The sequence below is a fragment of the Protobothrops mucrosquamatus genome, unplaced genomic scaffold, assembly GCF_001527695.2.
Source record: "Protobothrops mucrosquamatus isolate PMUCROS unplaced genomic scaffold, P.Mucros_1.0 scaffold33, whole genome shotgun sequence".
Lineage (NCBI taxonomy): Eukaryota > Metazoa > Chordata > Lepidosauria > Squamata > Viperidae > Protobothrops > Protobothrops mucrosquamatus.
This window is the reverse complement of record NW_015386417.1, coordinates 2,407,089-2,433,660: the sequence shown is the minus strand read 5'-3', so window position 1 is coordinate 2,433,660 and position 26,572 is coordinate 2,407,089. Positions and strand designations below refer to the sequence as shown.

The window sequence follows — 26,572 nt, the reverse complement described above, 5'->3', positions numbered from 1 at the left end:
TCTGCCACACACACCTTTGCTTCAACTCCCCACACAGTTTCTCTCCCCTCTGCAATTCTGGCTACTTCCCACTCCACCACTGCCCCATCACCTACCCCACCACCTCTCCACAACAACCTTGCAGAAGGCCAGGAGCTGTTTCAGCCAGATGTGCCTTGTCAGCCATGGAATGAAAAAATCAGGGAGGGTTGGCTCAGGACAGTGAGGGATGGCAGGGTAGGCATGGGCAGGGATGGAGTCCATGCCAAAAGGGCAGGGGGGAGTTAAAGAGGTAGGGGGAGCTGGAGCGCTTTCTGCCACTCTGAAAGTGGTCAGGCTGCCAAAAACCTGAATTTTGATCATGTGACCCCAGGAGTATTGCAATTTGAAGACCATCCATAACTATCATAACTTCAAGTGGCCATTGAATGAGTGCTTGTTACATGAAAACTACCTGTACCCCTTTTTCATTGCCAACTGGACTCCATGTCCTCTTCCTTAACTGTGAGAAAAGCCACTCAGTTACTTAAATGGGAACAATATAAATCTTTTACAGAAATAAATCAAATCTATGAAAGCATTTGGTCTTCAAAGTCCACGCAGAACATTGTCACATATATATATCATGTCAGGTGCCTCATTTATAACAATGATAAGGAGTAAATGCAATTTTTGCATTTATGACCTTAAGATCACAACCACAGTTGCAGTTTCACTTAGTGATCTCTTTGTTTAACAATTCAGTTACCAATCCCAAATATAGTTGCTAAACAGAGACACCTGTAGTCATTCCACTTTCTAGTCTCCCAAAATCCTGTTCTTGAGTTTCTTATCTATGTGACAATTTTTTCAAGTATACAATTGTGAATATATAGATTTTGTTCTTACCTCTTTGCTGCTTAGTCCAATCCATACAGGCTCCTTATATTTGAGCACCTGCAGCCATATGAATGATTCTGCATAGGGGTCTACAATGCTGGCAAGTTTTGAATTTTCAGATTCACATTTCTTCCTTGCTTCTTCCCAGGTCATCTTGGGACTAACCATAGAATAGCTGCTATTTCCATAACTGATAAAGTGAGATGCTGGAATTGTTGGTTCAGAATAAGGCAATGGACCTATTTTTTTATATATATATATAAATCAGTCAAGACTACCCTCAGTTCTGCTTTTATTTGTTTCTGAAAACCCTTAATATTTAATTTCTCTCCTTTCTTAAAATATCCTCCCAGTTCCACACCATGACAACATTTCATGCAAAAAAAAAAAATCAAGAGCACATTAAACAAATAGGTACAGTAAGCCGCTTTAAGGAGACCTTCTTGAGATATAATATTAAATGTATATCTTTAGTTAGCTCAAATATGTGAAGTCATGAACTCAGGCCATCCGTTGAATACCAGTAAAAATATATTTAAATATTCAGGCTATAAGAACTTTTAATCTAATCTAATCTAATCTAATATTTAAAACTCTTAATTGTTTCATTAAATCTCTAATCTAGGCTTCCGGTTCTGCGCAGGTAGTGCACCAGCCAAGGGATTGAGACAATCCGATCTCTACGGCTGATTTCTCTCTGTTTGGGGACCCTAAATGGGCCCAAAGCCACCCCGGAGAGGTGGCAAGGAAGGAGGGAAGCCCCGTCGATCCTGGGGAGATGGCAGTTGATCTGGACATCTGGGGAAAGCTCTCCAAAAACTGACAGAAGAAAGGCTAGCGTCATTCATGAATCTAGCCCAAGCCACATGCAGCCGATGCAAAAAGCACTAAACCAAGCGTGATTGTAAACAGCATGACTGAACTGGGTAAGAATGTTGATTTTCTCTTTTCTACCTGTCTGATTTCCTGAGAAAAAAAGAAAAAAAACAGAAGTTAAAATCCTCCGAAAGTGAGGGAGGGATGTCTTTGTTCCACCCTCCTCTAAAGGAAGCGGAGAAAAAAATTTGAAAGATGGACTAATGCTGACATCTAGTGGTGGATGAAAATACTGCCCTAAATATACAGCCCAGAAAGAGAAGCCTGTTGTCTTGACCTTCAAGGTGTCAATTAAACAAAGAACAGCCGGACTATCTACAAAGTGAGAACTATAAAACTTAGAAAAAATTGACCTTCCTGGATTATAAATATTTTTTAAATTGAGACTTTAAAGTGATTGGCAGAGAAAGGACTTTTGGTCATTATGGAGCATCAGAGATCTGCAGAAAGAACATACCAAGAAAAAAAATAAATACTTACCAGGAGGAAATGTTTGCTCTGTTACAACAAATGCAAATGATATTAACTTCAAACCATGAGGAAATTAGAAATGAATTTGAAAATTTAAATGAATGCATTCTCAATTTAACATCACAACAATCAAATGATCAGAAAACAAAAAAAGAGACAACTGAACATAAGCTAGTGAAGTGGAGAAGGACTTACAAGAATAATTGAACATTGAAAAGATAACCTTAAGATCACAAAGTAAATTTGAGGAATATGAAAAAGATTTGACAAAATGGATTGCTGAGTCGTTGGGAGTACCAGAAGAAATGGGAAAGCAAGGGATGATGAGAAAAATCTTCAGTGAATATGAAGGGGCAAAATCTTTTTACAAAGACATGATGTTTGATTTGTCTACTATATCCACAATAACATTTACAAGATTATGGAAAGACTCTTTGATGCAATGGAATATACTGATTGGGAGAGATGCTTGGCAAAAGAAGAGGGCTAAAATGAGAATTGAGGAATTAGATGATGGAGTGTATCAGAGGGAATATTTAAAAATTAAACACTTTTTGAATATGGTTGAAGAAACTGAAAGATTTTAGTTTAAGAGGGATGAACTCTCTAAGTAAGACAGTATCTTTTTTCTTTTCTTTTTCAATATGAGAACTATAAAAATGTGTGGGATGATTAACATAAAGGAAATGTTTTAGATATTTAAATGTAATTGATTTTAAGAAAATTCCAATGGATAACTAAAAATGGGAAAATGTTTTGAATAGAGTTAAAAGATTAGATGATTGGATTTATTAAATGGAACAGTTAAAGATTAAACATAGGTTTAATTATGGGTAAAAAGAACAAAGAATTTGGAAATAAGTGTATACTAATTCAAAAGGGATACGTATTTTAAGTAGTATATTATTTTCTTTTTTTTCTTTTTTTTCTTTTTTTCTTTTTCTCTCTCACGTCTTTTCTTTTTCTATGTCTTTCTTTTATGTCTTTTTCTTACGTATTTTTAAGATATGAAAATAGATTTAAATACTTCAAGATAATTAATTCTGGGAAAATTTTAACCAGTAGAAATATTTTGATCCTTGTAGGGAAAGTAAATTTAAATAAGAATTGTAAACAGGATTTGTGATGAGGCACCCAAGATGACCAGATAGAAAAGAAGCATGATATTGATGAGATTATTATTAGTAGAAATTTTAGAAAAATCTTTATATTTAATTGTTATCTATCAAATTAATAAAATTGTATTAATTTAGGTTGCAAAGAGAATATTATTGGAAGAACAGAAAATCAAGCAGTTATATGTGGATTTTGGAATATAGAAATTAACCGATAGTGATTACTTTCTAAATATAAACCCAGACAACACGCTGTTTACCAAATATCAAGATGTTTATATTAAAAAATCAATAATATATATATATATATATATATATATATATATATATATATATATATATATATATATATATAAAGAAATTTTAATCTAATCTAATCTAATGACTTCTTTAAATCTCTTGATTGTTTCATTAAATCTCTAATATAACAGCAGGAGGGAGCTTTTGTGGACATAGTTTTGGCCTTTTGGCCAAATAACTGATTCAATGCTACTAAAAGCCTTTGTACTGGGCTTCAGATATTTGGTATCACGATTATGTTTATTAGTTTACTTTATTTAAATACATCCTGAGGTTGATGGTACTGTGATTTAAGTTTACAATTTGTATACATTCCTTCACTATGGACTTTCTTGGTTAGCATATTTGACTTATTGCAGTCTTATTTGCCTCAGACGTGTTTGTTCATCTAGGTTTTTCTTTATATATATATATCTTCACATCATAACAATATCTCATATTCAAAATATGGGTCTTGTCTAGTTAAGTATATTTTATTTTAAACCTCCTAAATATGCCCACACTCCATTCTTCTTCAATCTTATTCTGTTTTTTTTTCTCTGCCAAATCATCTTCCATGTTCTTGCTTCAGGATCCTCAAAGATTTTTTGTATTATTGTATATATTATGTCATATTGAGATGACCATCCAGTCGCCATTTTTGGAAGGCTGAGGGGTCTGGCAGGATTACCAGATTGTCTCTTTATTTTCTCCTCTTGACGTAGTTGTCCTGAATTATTTATCTTTTCTTCCATATGTTTCTCTTCTTGATCTTCAAATTCCTTCTGATTTATATAGCAGGTTTTTTTCTCCATCCAAGTTGTCAGATTTTTTTCTGAATTTTCTATTGTCTGTACTTGTTGGGCAGTTAGGTCTTCTGTGGTAATATTTAATTGTTCGATTTTTTTCCGTTGTATTCTATATAAATAGGTTTTTAGTTATAGTCAAAGTTTGAGTTTGCATATCTAAGATGCTTTCTGGTTTCCCCCCGAAAGCTCTTATTTCATCGCCAGCTTTAAGAAGACTTTGATAAGTTTGGTAAGTTATTTTCAACATAGCAAAAATTTGTTTTTGCATTTCTTCTACAGGAAAAGTCTGTTCCTAGACTTCCATAGTGATGAGTTGAGTTGAAAACTTTCACAGCTTCCCCCCCCAGTAAATAAGAAACAGAGCTAAAACTCTCATAGATGGTGTTCAAGGTTACCAGATAAATCTTATCTTGTTTTCTAAACTGTCAGCCAGGTCTATTTTCTTTAAGAATAATAAATTGCAATTTCAGGTTTAGCCACAAGATGTCACCCCACTGTTTAAGGAATTCCTTTAAATCTCAAAGTTATTATAATCCTTTTTTTGGGGGGGGATTCTTCTATTTTAAGAGGAAAAATCCAGACTTTTGAATAAAAATTAAAAGTAAAAAGTAGATAATTAAAAATCTTTTAATCCACAAGCTTTAGGAAATAAAGTTCCAGTTGGGATCCATTTATTTTTTCAATGTTTAAAAAAAAAAAAAAAAAAAAGCTCCCCTGTGTATTCAATTGCCGTTGTTTCTGGAGGGAGGGCTAAAATCCCCTTTCCCTCTCCACAAGGGGGAAAGTACTTTAGAAGCTTATGCAGGTAATTAAGTAATTAGGATGTAAAAGAGGTAGTTCTCACCCAATTCTTCCCACGCTGCTTTAAAGTTGCTAGATGGTAAGTGTGACTTCAGCTGTTAGCAGCCTAGGGACGAGCCATATTTCTATGGCTGGTCCTTTCGTCTGCCGGTTTGGAGGGATCGCCTCCTCTAACAGGAGAGTTGCTACTCTCCTGCGATCCAGCGATCCTTGCTGGTCGCCTCTTCGGGGTGACTTTTTGCCCTTTTCAGGGCCCCCCAGCGATGTGAAACTGAATGGGGGAGAGAAGTACTTTGGAACTGAGGATGTGGCAGCACAAGGAAACAACAGCCAATAGCTGTCCATCAACACACTAATCAATCAATAGGAAGCCACACCCAACCACATACCACATAAATATGATGCAGACAGCAGCCTAAAGCACAAATTCTAGTAGAGAGAAGTACCCTGAGGATAAACTCCAGTCCAACAGCTTGGAAGACTAAACCTCTGGTCCCAGTGTCCAATCCAGATTGGATTCTATAAATTAAATGTTCCTATTTTCTGAAATTGAATTATTATCCAAGACTTCTATAAACTTACCAGTATTTTTTTGGCAGATGTAGCTCCTCTGAGAAGAACAGGATCCAACTCTCCAATATCCTGCAAGCCTTTCAGGTTTTCTCATCATAAAAACGCAGTCACCCTACAATATTTAGGCATAGCAAGAAAGCCAAATACAATCACTGGTATCATGATTGGAACAGTCTTTCTGGAATCCTTCCTTTATAATCTCAAAAGAAAAAAAAAGTGTTTTTCTGTTTCTGGTAACTACATAAGATGATCACCATATGACTAGCTGCCATTTGTCATTGTGTCCTATAGTAGTGATGGCAAACCTTTTAGAGACTGAGTGCCCAAACTGCAACCCAAAACCTACTTGTGCATCGTCGAGTGCCGGGTGGGGTGTGGCCCATTGGGTGGGCGGGGCCCAATAGGTGGTGCCTGGCCTACCGGCCCGTCTGGTGAGCTTGATAGACCAGGACTTTGATGCCCCAGAATTTCAGGTGGCCCACTCCACAGCTGACTGGCTGGATCCTCTGAATCCCAGCCAGGTTTCACCGGAGGGGTGGAAATCCCCAAGCCCAATGGTGGAGTGGAATTCTCCAAGTCCACAATGGACTCCTCTTGGGAAAATTGTCCCTCGAGCCTGTGACCAGCATCGGAAGTGGCCTGCCTTGCAGATGTGCCCCAGTCATCCCAGTCCCCGTGTATGTGGCTGAGGTGCCAGAGTCAGGAGCCGTCTCCATGGCAACCCCCCTCTCTTCTGACTCCCTGTTCGGAGCAATAATTGAGGTGCGGGATGACCCCCCTTTCAGAGAATTCCTGTTTGGAGCACTTGCTGAACCTGGGTATGACCCCCGAACAGCCTCAGCAGCAGTCTCAGCAGCTTGTGAGACCCTGCTAGAACTGGGAAACTGTAACCCAGAATGCAGATGATGGTCATCCTCCCCCCCCCAGAGCAGAGTCAGGACCAGAAATGTTGTTGGACAACTGCCAGTGCAGTTGGTCAATATGACGCCAAGGCCACTTTGTATGAGAGTAGCCCTGAAATCTTTGCAGACAACAGCACTGACCCAGAGATGTCCAGGACCATAGTTCCTTGCCCAGACCAGATTGCCCACCTGAAGTCTCCTAGGTGCCCACGGCTGTGACACCTGTGAAGCCACCCGGTCTGGATGCAATCTGTCAAACTTTGTGATGAGGCGGTGACCCCAGCGGAGTTCAGCTGGGCTCTTTCCAGTGGCAGTGCATGGAGTGGTGCAATGTGCAAGAAGAAAGTCTGCTAACCTGTGATGCCAGCTACCATGTGTGAATCTTTTGAGTGCGTCCTTCGTTGTGCACACCATCCGTTCTGCTTGCCCATTGGTGGAAGGGTGGAAGGGCGCTGATGTTGCATGCTAGATCAAGTTGGCCTGTAAGAAAACCTGGAACTCAAGAGAAGTGAATTGAGGCCCATTGTCAGATACAAGGACATCAGGAAGTCCATGAGTAGCGAAAATTCCTCTCAACACCTGGATGGTCCTAGCAGTAGTAGTGGAAGAGACAGGTACAACCTCTAGCCACTTGGAGTGGCTATCAACCAGGATAAGGAAGAATTGCCCCTGAAAGGGCCCAGCATAATCTAGATGTACCCTTGACCAAGGGGTTTGTGTCTCCTCCCACCTGTGTATAGGGGCCTGAGGCATTTCAGGCCATGACTGTTGGCACACCTGACACCCGTGCACCTGGGCCTCGATTGCTTTATCAAGCCCAGGCCACCAAAGATGGCTGCGTGCAAGCGCTTTCATGCACACAATGCCCGGATGTCCCTCATACAGAGAGGACAAGACTCTAGATCTCAGTGAGGCTGGGATAACTACTCTACTACCCCATAACAAGCACCCCTTAAATGTAGACAGTTCGTGCCTTCTTTCCCAGAAGCTTTGAAACGCAGCATCTGGACACGTGTCAGGCCATCCTGACAACACCCATGTCAGCATGCGTGTAAGCATGTGATCAGTGGCAGTTTCTGCAGCCACGTCCCTAGCATTGAGGGAAGATTCAGGCAGCTCCTGAATAGAGAGAATATTAACAGCAGGGGCAGGATCTGGCTCTATATGTGTAAGAGGTATTCTACTGAGGGCATCTGCATGGCCCATTTCTTTCCCAGGTTTATGAATAAGCATGTAGTCATATGCTGACAGGAAAATAGACCACCTCAGCATACGTGGGGAAATGATGTGTGGGGTTTGTTTGTTAGTCGTAAACAAACCCAGCAGTGGCTTATGGTCTGTATAGACCGTGAAGTGTCGGCCATATAAGAAATCATGAAATTTCTTTATACCAGCCAGAGAGGCCAAGGCCTCTCTGTCAATCTGAGCGTAATTACGCTCTGCAGATGACAAAGTCCTTGAATAGTAGGCTATAGGGACTTGTGTCCCATCAGCCTTCAGGTGACTAAGTACTGCTCCCACCCCATAAGGGGATGCATCACATCCTTAAAACTCTTGTCATGGACTTTAGTCCACTGCCATGGAGCTTGCTTATCTAGGAGCCGGTGTAATGGCTCAGCCACTGCAGCCTTATGGGGAAGAAATGCGTGATAGAAATTGAGGAGTCCCAAGAAAGCCTGAAGCTCACTTTTAGACTTGGGACTTGGGGCCTCCTGAATGGCCTTCAGTTTGGATTCTGCAGGGTGGATGCTTTGGGCATCTATTCTAAATCCTTAACCTTTCTGCCAAATTTTGTGATGACTCCCCTGCAATGAGGACATCATCAAAGTAGGGGCAAACCCCTGGTATTCCCCTGAGCGTGCACTCCATGACGCTCTGAAATATACCAGGAGCAACATTCACCCCAAATTGTAATCTCTTTACCTTAAAAGTGCCCCTATGGGTCACTATTGTTTGGGCCTCCGCAGTTGCTTCGTCAATAGGTAACTGTTGATAGGCCTGTGCTAAATCAAGCTTTGCAAACAGCTTTCCCCTTTTAAGGGAGGCCAGAGTATGACTTACTACTGGTACAGGATATGCGTGTTGTTGCAAAGCTGTATTCAGGGTGCATTTGTAGTCCGCGCAAATTCGGACTCCCCCGTTAGCTTTTAAAGGCATCACGATGGGGGTTTCCCATGGACTTGAATCCACCGGTGCCAAGATGCCCCGCTTTAAGGCGAATGGCACTCTCCTGGGCTTGATTCTAACAGGTATGATGGCTGGGTTTGGTCGCAAGGAAATGGGAGGCCCTTTGTAAGCCCCAAGCTCTGAGCTAAACACATCTGCAAACTCATTGTAGACTTCTGCAAAGCCTGTAGTTTGCAGACTATTTATGCCAGTTACTTGGATTCCTAAGGCCTCGAACCACGCAAGTCAAATTAGACTTGTACACTCACCCCCAACAACCACCACATCTAATAGACCCTGGAAAGCCTTACGCTGCACTTTGAGTGTAGCTTCTCCAAGTACTTTGACCCTTGAATTTTGAAAATCCATGAGGATTAAATTCGATGGCCTGAGTTTGACTCTAAGGCTACTACTGCTGCAAATTCTTTTAAAGGTAGTGTGTGAAATGATCGATAGAGCGGACCCAGTGTCCAGCTCCATTGACAAGGGAACCCCTTGTAGCTTCACATCAATGCAAGGCTTCTTCTTAAGGGGCTTGTGTGTCCCTGTCCGCAAAATGCTCCTGCGCAATGCACAGAAACCCACCCTATGTTGGCTGGGGACCCAGGTACCTTTCTGAAGGAATTCTTCCCGAAGTTGCACCTGCTGGCAACCCAAACAAATGGAGGCAATGTGGCCTTGCTTACCACATGCCCGGCAAATGGCGGAGTGGAACTGGCAGTCTGTTCACTTGTGGCATTCTCCGCATCCGAGACACTGAAGAGCTGCTGGGACCTTGTCTGGCTTCTCTCACGGCCATCGTGCTGCAGGCTGGTGCAGTCGGTCCACCTCTTCTTCAGGGTCCAGATCTTGAACTTCTTGGGCGTCCTCTCGATGGACGGTCGCAATTGCTGGAGCGTTTCTGGTGAGCCGCAAGGCCTTCACAGCACCGCCTGTTAACTCTTCAGCTGCAACTTCATGCAAAACAACTTGGAAGGTGACTTCAGTTTTGGCAAAGATTTTTTGTTGCAGCTCTCTGCTTCTAAGGCCGCAAACAAAATGGTCTCTTAAGCGTTCTTCCAGGTCCTTGAATTCACAAGGCCTGGCAGCTTGTCTCAAGGCAGCGATGAATTCCGCAGCAGACTCACCAGGCTTCTGGTCCCTTTGTTCAAAAGCGTGCCTCCAAGCAATTATAGATAGCTTCGGATGAAAGTGATCCTTCAGCATGTTCTTCAGGTCTGTGTAGGTTACAGACTCAAGCGGTGCAGGAGCTACTAAATTTTTGGCCATGTCGAAAGTGTCCTGACCGCAGACGCACAGCAGGGTTGCTGCTTTCAAGTCGTCTTCTCGAACCTGGTTAACTCACAGGTAGTTCTCCACCCGGGCTACATAGGAGTTCCAGCGCTCTGGGTGAGAAACGTCAAATTCAGACAAGCGTCCGATTTTCGACATTATTAGCTTCACTCAGCCTCGCTGCAAACCTTCGTTGGGGAAAGGGCCCGATTGCCAAGCTCACCTCTTAGCGTTTGCGTAGTAGCAGGTGAGTGCAGAGCTGGACGCCGACTTCCCAGGTTTCAGGCTCTTTTTGTAAAGCTTATCTTCTTCGGGTTGCCTTCTTCTTTGCAGTGATCTCACCTTCGTCACCAGTTTTATGTCTTGGGATTCACGGCATTGAAGCGAGACACATGTTGTTAACCAAGCTCTTTTCTTTATTTGTTTCACAACACAACTCAGCAAGCAAACAGGCGTGCAGGCCTTTTATAGCCTCCCAAACCCAACCAACCACAAACACGTCTTTTCGCGCCTTGCGCATGTGCACAAGACCGGCGCCAACCAGTCTGGTACCGGGCAGCTTCTAGGTTGCCCGGGACCATTTGCAACATTTCTGGGCCTGCTGAATCACCTCAGCAGGCCCAGGACACAACAATTTCTATAGTTTTTTATTTTAAATTTCATTTTACTGGATTGTTTTTCTTTAAGCAAGTGTTGGCTATAATAAAATTCTCCTAAGAATAATATGCAAGGCATATTTTTCATTCATACATAGAAAGACAGAAATAACACTGATTTTTTTTCAGTATTATATCACCCTCTGTTGATGAGGAGAAAGCATAGCAAAGTTTATTTAACAAAGAAGAAAAGATCTGAAATATCACCCTAAAGGGTAGAACTCAAGAACCTCTTATTTTATACTTTAAGGTATGCATTTTGCCTCTGAAAATCCCATAGAAGATTTCAGATGGGGTGCTCCTAAGCTGCACATTCTGCCTCCTTTACCTAGGACAAGGTAAATACTTGTGGTAAACAGAAGTTTAGTGTAGACAGTTGCAGGAAAGTTGGGTCAAAGGGAGTTAAATCTGAAACCTGATACATTCTCCTAGTGAAACTCTTATCCCATTTGCAATTTGGAAAAAAAAGATAGAAAGAAAAACTCTCCCAGGGACTTTTGAGAGTCACTTTGCACTTTAACCACCTAGTTTAATTACTGTGTTTTGATGCTTAGATCGTATTCTGAGCTCAATCGTTTCAAATTACTTTTTTCCCCAATAAGGGCTTTTTATAATCTCTTCATGATTATAATGCTTATTCTAGCAAGATCCTATTTATTCATTTATTTATTCATTAAATTTATATAGCCAGCCATCACACAAAAAGAATCTCTTCTCTATATATTTTCTGTATCATTGCAGGAATTCAGCATCAAGGATATTAACTACACCTTTGCAGAGAAATAGAACAGAAAAGAAAAACAAATTGGACTTACATTGTATGAACGAGGTGACCCTTTGGCCCAGTTTGTAAAATAGACTCCACTTCCATCAGTCCAGAGGAAACGTCCTTTCCAATTCTTGTCACTGAGTCCAATCCAAGTATCACCAGCAGCATTTTTAAAATTTACTGTGAGAAAAGCTGGGGGGAAATACAGACATACTTATTTTACCATAAAGTATTTTGCAGACCCATCACTTATTATTTGTTTCATCCTTTTTAAAATTTTCTTTGATTATATTAGATTTTTAAAAGTGCTTTACTATACCAGATCAAACTCTGCACACATACAACATTTATGACAGCCATCATTTCTATGTTCCTATCTTAAGAACCTTCCAGGCAAAATATGGAAGGATGTCAGGCAAAAATGCAAAGATACAGTTTGCTTTAAACTGCTGCCATAAATTCAGATATCCAGACTGTAGCTTCCATCTCATGTTCCTAATGATTTAGTAGCCACTCCTGTTGCTTGTCAGTATTTTAGAGCAAGAATTGCTCAGATGCTGATTAGTTTAAGCTATAGGATAAATCTAATTTTCCTCTTATTAGGTAGCAAGTCATTTGATATCTCTAGAAGAGTCACTAATTTTGTTGCAATTGCTGTCTCTATTAGATGTCCTACCATTTAGCAAACAGGTGTTCAAGGTATTTTACTTATTCATTTGTTAAATGTATTTGATGCCTATCTCGAAGTGTGGCTTCTCAAGGAGGCTTATAATAATAAAAAGGAAGAAATAAAAGGCATTTAAATGGAACAGGAATAAAATAATAGAATAATAAATAAACAATGAAAAAGCACAAAATGAGACTACATCAATATGATAATCAAAAAAGAGGGAGGAATGAAGAGCAAAGAGCAAAGGGGGATGGAGGTGAAGTCTGCCATTAATCTATTAGCACCTCCAACTATATTGATGTTATTTTTGCCCACTCAAGGTGGCTCTGGGTGGCTAACAAAACTACTCCCAAACAATAAAACAGAAAACAACAACAACCATGAAATAGCACAGACAGATCAAATGAATAATAACATGAAACCACAACAGTGGCTCCACAAATTCTCTACCCCAGGCCTGGGATCAGAGCCAGGTCTGAAGATCTGTTTAATGAAGAGAAGGATGAGGGGGGACATGATAGCAGTGTTCCAATATCTCAGGGGCTGCTATAAAGAAGAGAGAACCAAGCTATTCTCCAAAGCGCCTGAAGGCAGGACAAGAAGCAATGGATGGAAACTAACCAAAGAAAAAAGGAGAAATTTCCTGACAGTTAGAACAATTAACTAGTGGAACAACCTGCCTCCAGAAGTTGTGAATGCTCCAATACTGGAAGTTTTTAAGAAGAGACTAGACAGTCATTTGTCTAAAATGGTATAGGGTTTCCTGCCTGAGCGGAGGGTTGGACTAGATGACCTCCAAGGTCCCTTACAACTACTACTTCTTCTTCTTCTTCTTCTTCTTCTTCTTCTTCTTCTTCTTCTTCTTCTTCTTCTTCTTCTTCTTCTTCTTCTTCTTCTTCTTCTTCTTCTTCTTCTTCTTCTTCTTCTTCTTCTTCTTCTTCTTCTTCTTCTTCTTCTTCTTCTTCTTCTTCTTCTTCTTCTTCTCCTTCTCCTTCTCCTTCTCCTCCTTCTCCTCCTCCTCCTCCTCCTCCTCCTCCTCCTCCTCCTCATCATCATCATCATCATCATCATCATCTCCTCTAGTCAGATTGCTGTCAATTGTTCTGGGAGCTACGGATCCAGAGGATGGGCATTGCAACCAAGAGGGCATGACAGGATATATAGTGGGACATGTCTTTTGATAGCCAGGATATGACCTACTACCCCTCATATCTGTCCACGAAGACTCAGAAGGACACAAATGTGATCTAACCGGGATCACAGTTGTAACCCAGGCAAAATCAAGGAGAGAAAGAAAATTCCTTGAAGCCTGGTTTTCCACTAATAATTCAATAAATAGACACATTGACATTGACCAAGTCTACCAACCGCTAAGAACGAAAGATCTACTCCAATTCTGAAGGTAGCATTTAAAAATGAACAAACAGCCACTTCACCACACAGCAACAGAAATCATAACCCTTAACAAGAAATCGGACCACGTCTTGGTAATGACAGCCATCCATCCAAACAATCCAAAACCAGACCATGACTCAGAAACACCCAAACAACACTAATGCTAATTTGAATCACACAGATGGTATTTAATACCACAGATTGTGGCCTAGCAACAACAACCAGCCAAACAGTCTGAAATCAGACCATGTCTCAGAAATATTTGAAGAAATAACATTCATACCAATTTGCATCACATAAAAAGGTATTTAAAGGCCAGTGTTCTGACAGATGAGCACAATTCAAAGCGCACTGACAATGTCTCCTCCAATGGTGATGAAATGTTTGCAACCAAATTGCCAACCTCGGAGTTCAAACCAACAGTCCAATTACCAACCCGAGCTACTAATATTCAAACACATTTCATTTTCATATCTTCCAGCTCCTCCTAAGTGGAAAAAGCTTATGTAAACTGGAAATTAGGAAAAAGGCATAGTAATTGCTATAATACTATAATCAAGCCGAAATTCCTGGATTTTAAAAGAAATGTTACTAGTCAATATGGTTTAGAGAAGTGACTGTACCTTGAACAGCTTTGTTTGGTATACTAGCCAGGTTTCCTTCTAGGTTTCTGCAGTGATCCCGTGCAGCGCTCCAATTTTTCTTCTCCTCTTCTCTGAAGCCAAATATTTGGAAGCACTAGAAGGAGAAAAATCCCTCCAAAAATCCATCAATCAAGAAAGGATTAATTGAATAAAAAATAATAGAAGCAACCAATGTATAATCATCAATCGTGAAATGAAATCAGAATTTTTTAGCAGAATTTAGGAAATAATTCAGAATTAATAAAATTAATTAATCTAAGCTGTAATAAAAGTTAACATTTTATAATTTAATTATATGCATTGCTATCTGCTCTTTGGGTCATAACTGACTTCTTAGTGTTTTTGTATTGATGATTGTTATTCAGCCAGGTTTGTCACTGCCACCTTACTTTTGGGGAAACCCAGAAAAGAGGGAGACTGATGAAAAAAGAATGTGCCCAAATCTTTCAAAATCTTGGTGGCATTTGTGAGACAATTCAAGCTTATAGACATGTCCTCCGAAACTACAAATTACCAGATACCCCCCCCCAAAGAACTTTCACGGCCGTGTCCCCCCCCTAGCCAGAGCTTTATGGATGCTTGGCAACCAGCTCACATTTATAGCTATTTGCAGCACTCCATGGTCAAATGATCAGGATTTGTGACTTTTTGTTGTTGTTGCTGGAAACTGATGTTTGCTTCTAGTTTCTGGCAAAAAATGCCTGTTGCAGAAAATGAGCTCACTTAACAAACATGGATTTTGCTTAATGACTGCTACAAAAAAAAGTTATAAAATCAGGTTGGTCACATATTGAAATGACAGGCATGACTTATGACCATAATTTTGGGCTCAATTACGATTTTAAGTTGAAAACTACATGTAATAAATGTTAATAAAAATAGTGGGGAAATAGAATGTGAAAATATACTTTAAATTTCTTTTAGATTTTATGTGAACAGAGCAAAAATGGCATTTATCTAAAATGCTAAATCTATTTCTAAAAACATGGCTCTTTTAGTATTGGTAGCATTTATATTTTTCATTGTTATTGTTGCAGGTATTTCTATTTTGTGGCATGGTTACTCTGTTCAAATATTTTACCTACTACAATAGATGTAATGTAGCACATGAAGATATCTCTTGCTGAACTACCACTGGTTACCTATGGCAATCTCCATGTATTTAGCATTCATATTGCCTTTAGGATGTTTGAACAGGGATGCTATCTCAAAATATTTATATTAGCTACATCCGTTACCTTGTTATTAAACCAAAGCCAGCCTTTACTGCACCCTTTTGGAGTTGCAGGTAATGTGGGTGCTGCAGTTGTACGGACGGAGCTATTGTGTCTCTCGCAGATGAAGCTTTTCTGATCACTACAGTTTATATCATTCCATACACCTGATCAAAGAAGTTATATTGTCAAGATTAATTTATTATTAGAATAAATAGCAATAGATCAGATATGTGTTGCAACCAAAATAATGAGGATGAGAATAATAATGCAAAGTGCAATAGTACATATTGAAATCCTACAGTATTTTTGAAACAATAGAAGTAGTCCTCACTTACCGATTACTCATTCAGGTAACCATTCAAAATTACAATGGTACTGAAAAAGAGGATTTAGGACTGGACTTCAAAGTTGTAGCCATTGCCACGTCTCTATCGTCACATGACTGTGATTCAGGGACAGGCAGTTGACACACATTTAAGACTATTGCAGTGTCCCCTGGTCAGATGATTTTCATTTATGACCTTCATAACTGGTATTCAACAAGCAAACTCAATGGGAAAGGTGACAGGTGGCTGCAAGTTATGGTCACATGACATTGTGTTTATTGACTGCAGGTGATTTGTTAATGAACACAACTGAAACTGTCATGATAATTCAGGCACAGTCATGTGTCTTTCATTTATGACTGTCGCTTAGCAATGGAGCTGCCAGTCCCAATTATAGGAGATTAGTGAGAACTACTGTATTCTTATATTTGTAATATGAATGTCAATAATTTTAGAACATAGTTCTAAGAGATTGATAGGTGACTATAGCTATTTTGGAATGCAATTACTTTAATCCCTGACCATTGGCAAGACTATTTGGGGTTTATGAATATTGCAAATTAGTTTTCCCTGAGAATATATATGTAGTAACTAAGTTAAGTGGGTTGGATCTATGGATGAAAATAATATGCTATAATATGCTTGTTTGGAAAATGATACGCTGTAACAATTAATGTTAATGTAAATGTTTACATCATAATATAAATCAAGTTAATTAGAGTTACAAAATAATGTATTTTTAAATACTTTAATGATGGAATCTATAATACTGTGTGCTAGTTATCCCAAATTAAAGAATGCTGTGCCTTAACCTGAACATATACATACAGATAACTGTTGAAAACCTGAAGTTTATTTTACTTGCCTGAATCATAATACATAACTACACAGTGTTCATCTTCATTGGTAAAGTTGGGTTCATCGGGGGCCCAGGCTTCATATGTCACTGGAGTTCCATCCATCCAGCTGAAGAAAAATATTTAACAGTCACCTATGGTGCTCTGAAGTCAAAACGATTATCGGAAGCTCAAGAACAGGTGTTCCAAGGATATTTTGAATTTGAAATGTTTTGCATTCTTCCATTATTAAATCTCATTATTTAAAGACAATATAACCCCACCAAGTGGACAATACAAACAATGTAAAACAAAAGAAAATAAGCAAACAAACAAAGAAAAACAGAGTTGTATAGCAAATTTACAACTATTGAGAAATTACAGGTAGTCCTTGAGGTATGAGGCAATTGGGATTAGGATTGCTGTCACTTAGCAATGCAGTTGTAAATGTGACATCCTGTGATTTAATCGCTTAGCATTGGCGATCCAGGCAGTCGCAGTTATTTATTTATTTATTTATTATTTGAATTTATATCCCGCCCTTCTCCTTGCGGACTCAGGGCGGCTGACAATCAATTAAAAACACCACTAACAATCACAAGTTAAAATTAATTAAAATGAAATATTTAAATTGTCTAATTAAAAAGTAATTAAAAACCCCTCTAAAAAACCCCTCTTAAAAATTATCCTAGGCCAGTCNGAAGGGAGATCAGGGATCACCCTGATCTCTGGGGGCAGCTCATTCCAGAGGGTGGGAGCTCCCACAGAGAAGGCCCTCCCCCTTGGGGTCGCCAGCCGGCACTGTCTGGCCGACGGCACCCTGAGGAGACCCACCCTGTGGGAGCGTACTGGCCGATGGGAGGTAATCTGTGGCAGAAGGCGGTCTCGAAGGTATCCCAAGGTAGGTGAGCTATTAAGCGGAAAGCAGAGGCAATCACATATAAGGAGCATGAGGATACTGCAGGGGATTTGGAGAGGCCCTGGGACATGCTTGAGTTGGGATGGTGGTGCACTTCGGCATGATCTCAGGGAGGGGAAAGTGAGTTGGGGTGCATGTTCAAGCACAAGAAGGCCATGGAAAGAGGTGTATGCATACATGTCTTCATGTCTGCATCACAGAAAGGAAGGGGAAAGTGGGCAAGGAGAGCAAGCATATTAATTCAGGGAGATTGGGAAAGAGGATGTCGATTGGTGTAAGTCTGTGTGTAGGCATAGGGAGGCCTAAGAATGAGGGCTCTGATGAATGCATGTTTAAGCTTCAGTGCAGTGGAACCCAGTGAAAAAGGGTACTGGTGGGTGTGAGTAAGTGAAGGGGGAAAGAAGGCACACTGTGTATGAGTGAGCAAAGGCCTGAGGGAAGAGACTTAACCAGAGCAACTTGTGACATTCCTTGTTGGCTTCCCTATTGACTTTTCTTGTGGGAAGCTAGCAGAAAAATTACACATGCAAGCTGCTTGCCAAGGGCCCAAATTTTGTTAATGTGAATGCAGGATACTGTGACAACCAGAACTTTGAGGGCCAGTTGTAAATCCTTTCATTCAATGTCATTCTAACTTTGAACAGCCACTGAACAAATGATTGATATATCATATCAGATTATCCATTATTTAGATTTTTTTTAATAAAAAAAAATTCTGGGATTCGAAAACCTAGAATTGCCTAGGAACATGGCTACACAATATGACATATCAGTGCAATTTCTTTTAGACGAATGTTTATTTTTGGCTTCCCATTTCAGTGAATGGACTTATGAACAACAACAACAACAACAACAACAACAACAACAACAACAACAACAACAACAATAATAATAATAATAATAATAATAATAATAATAATAATAATAATAATAATAATAATAATAATAATAATAATAATAAAGTTGGAAGGGACTTTGAAGGTCATTGGGTCCAACCCCCTGCTCAGGCAGGAACCCTACACCATTTCAGACAAATGGCTGTCCAGTCTCTTCTTAAAAACTTCCAGTGTTGGAGCATTCACCGCTTCTGGAGGCAGGTTGTTCCACTGGTTAATTGTTCTAACTGTCAGGAAGTTTCTCCTTAGTTCTAGGTTGCTTCTCTCTTTGGTTAGTTTCCACCCATTGTTTCTTGTCCTGCCTTCAGGCGCTTTGGAAAATAGCTTGACTCCCTCTTCTTTGTGGCAGCCCCTGAGATATTAGAACACTGCTATCATGTTCCCCCTCTTCCTTCTCTTCGTTAAACTAGACATACCCAATTCCAGCAACCATTCCTTATATGAGTATGGTTCTCTAGCTTATCTTGATATTTGGTTTGAATCTGATCTATTTGTACCACATTAGGTGCAAACAATAGTGAAAAATATAAGAACTGTACCTACTTTTGTATGAATATTAAAACCAGATATTTTATTTGTTTCAAGTGAAAATATTTTAGCCTAAAGTGAACAAGGCACTGCCATATGGTTACTACTATTACTTTTAGATTTTCTAAGTATTTTTTTCCTTATTTCTGAGACATTGGTACTCTTTTAAAGAGGTACTCTTCCTCTTTACAAAATTTAATTTTCAGAAGAAAATTTTTGAAAATGTATTGAGCACTGAAGTTCTATAGCTGCTTTTTTCAAGGTTAAAGTAGACAATTTGTGTGTTTTTTTACAGATCCAAGCTGGATATATTAGATTAGATATATTAAATATATTCCATATATATTTAGGTGGACAATCACCTAAATATGAGCCAGTAGTGTGCTGCAGCTTCCAAAAAGGCCAACACAGTGCTAGGCTGCATTAACCGGGGGATAGAATCAAGATCATGTGAAGTATTAATACCACTTTACAATGTCTTGGTAAGGCCACACTTGGAATACTGCATTCAGTTTTCATCACCGCAATGTAAACAAGATGTTGAGACTCTAGAAAGAGTACAGAGAAGAACAACAAAGATGATTACGGGACTGGAGGCTAAAGCATATAAGGAACAACCTGCCTCCAGAAGCGGTGAATGCTCCAACACTGGAAGTTTTTAAGAAGAGACTGGACAGCCATTTGTCTGAAATGGTGTAGGGTTCCTGCCTGAGCAGGGGGTTGGACCCAATGACCTTCAAAGTCCCTTCCAACTTTATTATTATTATTATTATTATTATTATTATTATTATTATTATTATTATTATTATTATTATTATTATTATNGTAAATAATAATAATAATAATAATAATAATAATAATAATAATAATAATAATAATTATTATTATTATTATTATTATTATTATTATTATTATTATTATTATTATTATTATTATTATTATTATTATTATTATTATTATTATTATTATTATTATTGATTATAACTTCCATAATATCCAGTGCTGGCTGGCACATATGGGATTTGTAGTCCAGCATATCTGGAAGGAGCCAGCTCAAAGAAGGCTGGCATAGTATATACTTTAATCCTAAAATGATTATAATTCGTTAAACTAGACATACCCAATTCCAGCAACCGTTCCTTATATGCTTTAGCCTCCAGTCCCCTAATCATCTTTGTTGCTCTTCTCTGTACTCTTTCTAGAGTCTCAACATCTTTTTTACATCGCGGTGACCAAAACTGGATGCAGTATTCCAAGTGTGGCCTTACCAAGGCATTGTAAAGTGGTATTAATACTTCACATGATCTTGATTCTATCCCTCTGTTAATGCAGCCCAGCACTGTGTTGGCTTTTTTGGCAGCTGCAGCACACTGCTGGCTCATATGATATTTAAATAGATTACTGAGTAAGTTCTTTTGCATTGACTATGTTAGGAATTCTCCTGTGGTTAGTTTAGATACAAATAATTATAATTTACAGAATAGCAATAAACTAAATGCTATATGTAGCACCAGCTGACAAGCTTCTGTTTTGTAATTTCCAACATGAATAGATCTAAACATCAGAAATATAACTTCTATTATATATTTTTCCTGCATAGTCACAAAGTTGAAATGCCACATGGCAGCATTCATTGTTGTATAGAGTTAAATGTTTGTGCTTGGATTTTTTTTTAAATTATCAAATATATAATGATATGTTGAGAGCTTGAAAGAGATTCACAGCCTGCCTACTTGCACCTTCCTCGCTTCCTTGCTGGGTTGTAGATGGGCTATTAGTAAAAGCTGAAGAAGTGTTTATCTTAAGGAACTGAGAAATAAATTGGGTTCCAAAGTAAAAGCATTGAAAATAGAGTTCTTTTCCCTTTCAGTAAATCTTATTAAAGAAAAACCTGACACAATCTATTTTTCAGGAAAATTAGTTGTCTTATTTATATTTATTCTAGTTTATTATTAAAAATAATTTAAAAACAGAATTTAATTGCATGCTGCAGAATTTGTCAATCAGTTTTATGTATTTTATTCACTTACCCAAATTTTTTGTCAAGACTCAAATATAAACCAATATAGACATCACAATGAATTCCATAGTTGACAACCTAAAATGTAAAAGAAAGAATAGGGAATAAAAATAGTTATTTACAATTTACTATTTTTAATATAAAGTAATGAAATAGCATACCAAGAAATTTAATTCAATTATTGTATAGAGCATCAAAACCAATAATCCAATATAGGATAGAATATTTCCTAGTATGTTTGTGTTTTATCAAACACAGTGTATAATTAAAAATATTCTTTGCAAATCATGTTGAATCTAAGCACAAAATATTTTTTTTTGAAATATGTTCTGCTTTTTAACAATGTATTTTTTGAAAATATTATTCACTTATTGTGTCTTTAAAGTTCCAATGATATTAATTTAATGGTTGTCATCATATTATATATTTTATCCAATAACAGATGTATATCATCACAAAAACTAGAAAAAAAAATCTGAAAACTTCTACTCTTATATTATTTACACACACACACAGAGAGAGAGAGAGACAGAGACAGAGATGCACACATACTCATGGATTATACATACATATCTATATATACCCATATATATATACTTTATAAAACTTGTTGTTTTGCATAGGTAATTATTGCATATATTTCTTACATATCTCCACAAAAATACTTTTTCTTGTTTACTCTCAATAGTGGTAAGATCAGCACCATGTTGTTTGCAGAACTTCCGGGCTTTTTCTGCAGGCATTGTTTTATTACTGAAATAATACTCATTCCTTTCAAATGCAATCCAGCCATCTTCAACTCTTTTATAACTATATTCTGCAAAAGAAGAAGTAGAAGAAACAACTTATATGTCTAGGATCCCTTTTTATCCATCCCAGAAATCCACAAAGCAAAAAGATCCACTTGAAGGTTCCACGCTGTTCTTTTGGGCAAAGCTCTTCTTTCCAAGATCTTTTGAATATGAATGAGCACACCCAAAAGACACATCCATATAATAGCTGGCAAACTGACCTCAACTGAGTGCTTCCAATAGCTGGAAAAGGCTTCTATGCAAATGTTCCAGAATACACAAATGTCTCTTCTGGGTATTAGATTTACTGGGATGAGTCATAGGACAAAGCAGTGTAAAGCGAAGCAATGAGGAGGCCATTTTAATTTGCCTTCAGAACTAGCTGAAAACAGAAATGGGTTGTTGTCTTATGCAACTGCTTAGATCTCTTGATTCAATCAAATCACTATCCAATGCAACCACTTATCAAAGTTTTGCATATTTGAGAATGTTTTTTAAAATTTTCCAATGATTTTTATGGATATAAAAATGCCTTACATTTTAGTAACTCCTTGGTTATAGCCATATCCTATATATGCTTGGGAAGTCCTTATTCAATTATTGTGTCAACTCTACAATGAACCTGGCTGCAGCCATTTACTTCATTCTAAGTTGCCACATGATTGGGAGGGGGATGAAAGATTTCTACTAGTCTAAACATTTTACTGTCCCATGGGAACCAAGGTCATTTCTGTCAGTTACATAGGGGTGGGAGCATTTAGTTAGAAAGCCCGCCAAACTCTTCTATTGGGGAGCGTAGCTAACCGCATAGCACTGGGGTGGGGAGTTCAACTTTGTAATATTGTTGCTTTCTCAAGGGAACTTCAGACTTGGTTTCACTTTTGACTGTGCTGATACTATCTAACCAATAAACATGTTCTTTGAGGGAATCTCAAGCCTTGGAGTTCTGATTTATTTGGTTTTGTCTATCAAAACCATGACATATTATCTGTGAAGAGAAGGTCAATCACATATGGTACACTTCTTTCACTTAAAGGAAATCACAAATCTATAGCTTTACACCATCCAGAACCAGCGTCTGGCTTTCTTCAGTGCTCTGAGAAATTGGTTTGCTTACAAATTCAATAATCACACATCACATTTTAGGAATGCTTTTTTATGTACAGCTAAATTTACCTCAAATCAAACTAAAATACAAAGCACAGCCCTGGTTCCTATTAAATAATACATACAACATTTTTGACATTAAATTGCTCAACATACCAAAGTTATTGCTTGGTTCTGGATTTAAGGGTGAACCTGAAAAAATAAATATTTTAATTACAAAGACATCAAGCTTAACCTTAACATGTTACTTCTTATGGCAAAAGACAATTCTCAAAAATTGAAATGTTGTATAGCTTAATATATTTCTACATTTGTAAGTAAATAAAACTGCAAACTGGATCCCAGTTTCCCTCAACACGCAAATGGCCCTCACTCTGGTGTTGTTTAGGAGATCCATGAAGACCTGTCTCTTTACTCAGCCTTTGGCAAGGAAGAGGGAAATCCCTCACTTCATTGCACTTGCCATGTTTTATCTTTCTCTTTTTTCTTTTGCTGGTTTTATTCAAATTTCTTTGTTTGATTGGCAGCATACAAATTTCATGAATTATTAAGATGATGATAGTGGTGGTGATGATTATGATTGTGAAAGAAAAACTATTGGCATCAATAATGCCTTCTTTGGAGTAAATTCATGCAGATATTTATACAGTATTTGACATTGTACTATGTTACTTAATTAGTCATACAGTAAATATGACTAATCTGCAGTCTTAAAAGGGAATTGTATTTAAGATTCTTAAATTCCTCCCCCAAAAGAAAGAGAGACCATATGAACTGTAAAAGAAGTTTATATGGTCTCTCTTTCTCTCTTTCAAATTTTACAGTTGAACAATATACCAATAAACTACTTGAGAATGAAAAGCATATTACCTCTTGTAATTTGACAAATCCAATTAAATATCTCATGACAGTATAAAGATGACCAGGATCCAGTATTTCCCCATATTACTTTGCATCGTTCATCAAAAACTGTTTCTGAAGCCTACAATAAAAATTAAAAAAATTACTTTCTAAAAGCTATCAGTTTTAACATATGGAAAAAACCAAAGGTATCATAATTACTGTTTAATGATTTGTGTCTGCATGTTTGATAAGCTGTTAGCAAAATTTTGCCAGTGTGATTTTGAGTATTGAAATTGAAGGAGTGGAAGCTAGCATGTACTTTTCATTTAAGCCTGATTCACTGATGTAACCTTTTTAAACAAATCATCACATATTTTAACACAAAACATGGCACAACTCTGTAAGAGGAACTAGCAACAGTTGCATTTTATAAAACATTTATATGCCTTTACTCTGGTGTTGTTCCAGATGCTTTTGTTGGTTGTGTCTTGAAGATAATGTAGGAAAAGGAGCTAGGATGAGGATTTGAGAGTTTGAGGATAGGACAAGACTGAATGGGTGGGAACTCATCAGATCCAACCTGGAAACAAGGGAAAATTTTCTGACAACGAATTCTATTAAGCACTGGAGATAGGGCGGTATATAAATTTAAATAATAAATAAATAAATAAATAATAAACAGCCTCCCAGAGTTGTGGGTGCTCTATAGCTAGAAATTTGCAATAAATTACAGGATAACCATTTGTCTGAGATGGTATGAGGACTCTTATCTTGGGCAGGGGGATTGAACTAGAATCCTCCCAAGATCCCTTCCAACCCTGTGAGTCTGTGATTCTATGAATTATAGGAAATATGTTTTTCTATGCATGGCATTTTAAAAAAATCATTTTCTACTTTTTGTATAAATTGCCCAGAGTGTTCCAGAGCCTCTAAATCTTATAAAAATGGATAGGATGGAATGGGTTGGGTTGGGTTGGGATGGGATGGGGTGAGGTGAGATGGGGCAGGGCAGGGCAAGGCAAGGTGATAGATCAGATAAGAGTCAGCAGAGGAGGTAACAAAATGAATGGTTGTATTTCCAGGTACTGGATACCAGTGCCTAAAAAAGTTTCGCCAAGAAGCTATTTTTATAATAAAAACTATTTACACTTTAAATATGATTACTGAACATAATTGTGAACTATTATATACTTTTTATATGTATGTACTTAAGTGTAGTAACAAACTTCATAACATGATTTCTATGGGTTCAAGTTAATTAAAGATTTAAATTAATTATGCTTTACAATGCTGACTTTAGGTTGTCTCTTTCTTATTCTGAAATTAGAAGCTTTGTTTATTTCATGTTTTTTTAAAGTTCTCTTAAAATGCTACAGTTTGCAAAACAGTGACAGAGTTTAAGTTTGACATTTTCAACCATTTTAAACTTCCCCATTTTTGTCTGTCCATCTGTCTGTCTTTCTCCACTTACAGATCATAACCAATTTAGTGGCTTACCTATTCAATTCCATAAAATAAGGTGGAAAAGTACACAAAAATCAAAGTAACAGACAATTTACAATCTATGCCAAAGATAATGTAATCACTTAGTGACTGCTGGAAGTTACAATAGAGCACTACCCACAAACACATTTAATGAACATGATGCTTGCTTAACGACTGTGTCATTCACTTTACAATAACTGCAAAACAGATTGTAAAATAGGATGTGGTCTCATGGTGACATGCTCAATGATCTTTAAGAATTTACAACTGTATTTCTGGGTTCAATTATAGCAATAGCATAGACTTCTATATATCCTTGTGTAAGCAGTTTACAGAATCAGCATATTGCCCCAAAAATAGGGATCCTTATTTTACTGACCTCAGAAGGATGGAAGGCTGAGTCAACTTTGAGCCAGTCTGAATCGAACTGCTAGCAGTGGACAGAGTTAACCTGCAGTACTGCATTCTAATCACTGGACTACTATGGCTCATTTATAATTGTAAGTCAAGGATTACTTATAAACAAATTCAAATCAACACTACTTTCTGAGAGGCAATACTTGACAACATTTTTTATCTGAGATATTCAGAAAAGCCAGGTTGTAATCACCTTTCTAAAACCGGAAGTGCTCAGGCTGTATGGATCTCAAGGGGAATGCTATTCCAAAGGATGGGGGAAGCAACCAAAAAGGCTCATCTCTGAGGTTACTGAAGACAACATTCTCTGAAGGAAGGGACCCAAATGAAAATTTGGTCTATTCTACCACATCTTATGAAAAGGTATAAAGAACTGGAAAAATGGATTCCCAAAGATATATAGGTTTTATCCATGCAGGTTTTAAAGTGAATAACTAGCAATTTGGATTATAGATTGTAACAATGCAGCTTTCAGAGAAGAGATGTTAAATGGACAAATTGTTTCTATCCCAGATGCTGAATTCTGGAACAACTCTAGCTTCTGCCTTTAAAGGTAGCCCTGTGTAAAGGACATTTCAGTACTTCAAACGAGAGATCAAGATATGTGTGACTGTGAATAGTGTTTCTCATTCTAAGAAAGGCTATAAATGACACACTAGGTGGAGTTGTGCAAAAGTCCTTCCTTGTCATAATTGTCTCAAGCAGCAACTGTGAGCCAAGAAGGATAACTAGATGATGAACTAGTACATAACAGGCGAGTGTGATTTTTTCCATAACTAGGACGGAATCGCCCTGCAGTCAGTTGGCTTCTTAATTCCAAACTGATCCATATTGCTGGGATTAAAATCCCATAGATCCTATTTAGGTCTTCTCAATTTAAACTGTTTTTATGTTTATCTTTTTACCATTTTGTAAATCACTCAGAATAGCC

At 38.0% G+C, this 26,572-nt stretch overlaps 1 protein-coding gene across 1 annotated transcript in view; it reads right to left on the bottom strand.

Annotated features, from left to right (window-relative positions):
* The window catches only part of LOC107283313 (macrophage mannose receptor 1), a gene marked incomplete at its 5' end in the record, with an annotated part of 74,138 nt that overhangs the window by 26,549 nt on the left and 21,017 nt on the right, over positions 1–26,572 (bottom strand). Inside the window, 11 exons of the mRNA XM_029283185.1 lie at positions 868–1,097; positions 2,047–2,049; positions 5,792–5,894; positions 11,594–11,739; positions 14,236–14,350; positions 15,495–15,637; positions 16,665–16,765; positions 21,009–21,076; positions 21,646–21,815; positions 23,053–23,088; positions 23,767–23,878. Of these exons, the coding sequence (XP_029139018.1) occupies positions 868–1,097; positions 2,047–2,049; positions 5,792–5,894; positions 11,594–11,739; positions 14,236–14,350; positions 15,495–15,637; positions 16,665–16,765; positions 21,009–21,076; positions 21,646–21,815; positions 23,053–23,088; positions 23,767–23,878 (1,227 nt within the window). The remainder of the gene's footprint in view (positions 1–867; positions 1,098–2,046; positions 2,050–5,791; positions 5,895–11,593; positions 11,740–14,235; positions 14,351–15,494; positions 15,638–16,664; positions 16,766–21,008; positions 21,077–21,645; positions 21,816–23,052; positions 23,089–23,766; positions 23,879–26,572) is intronic.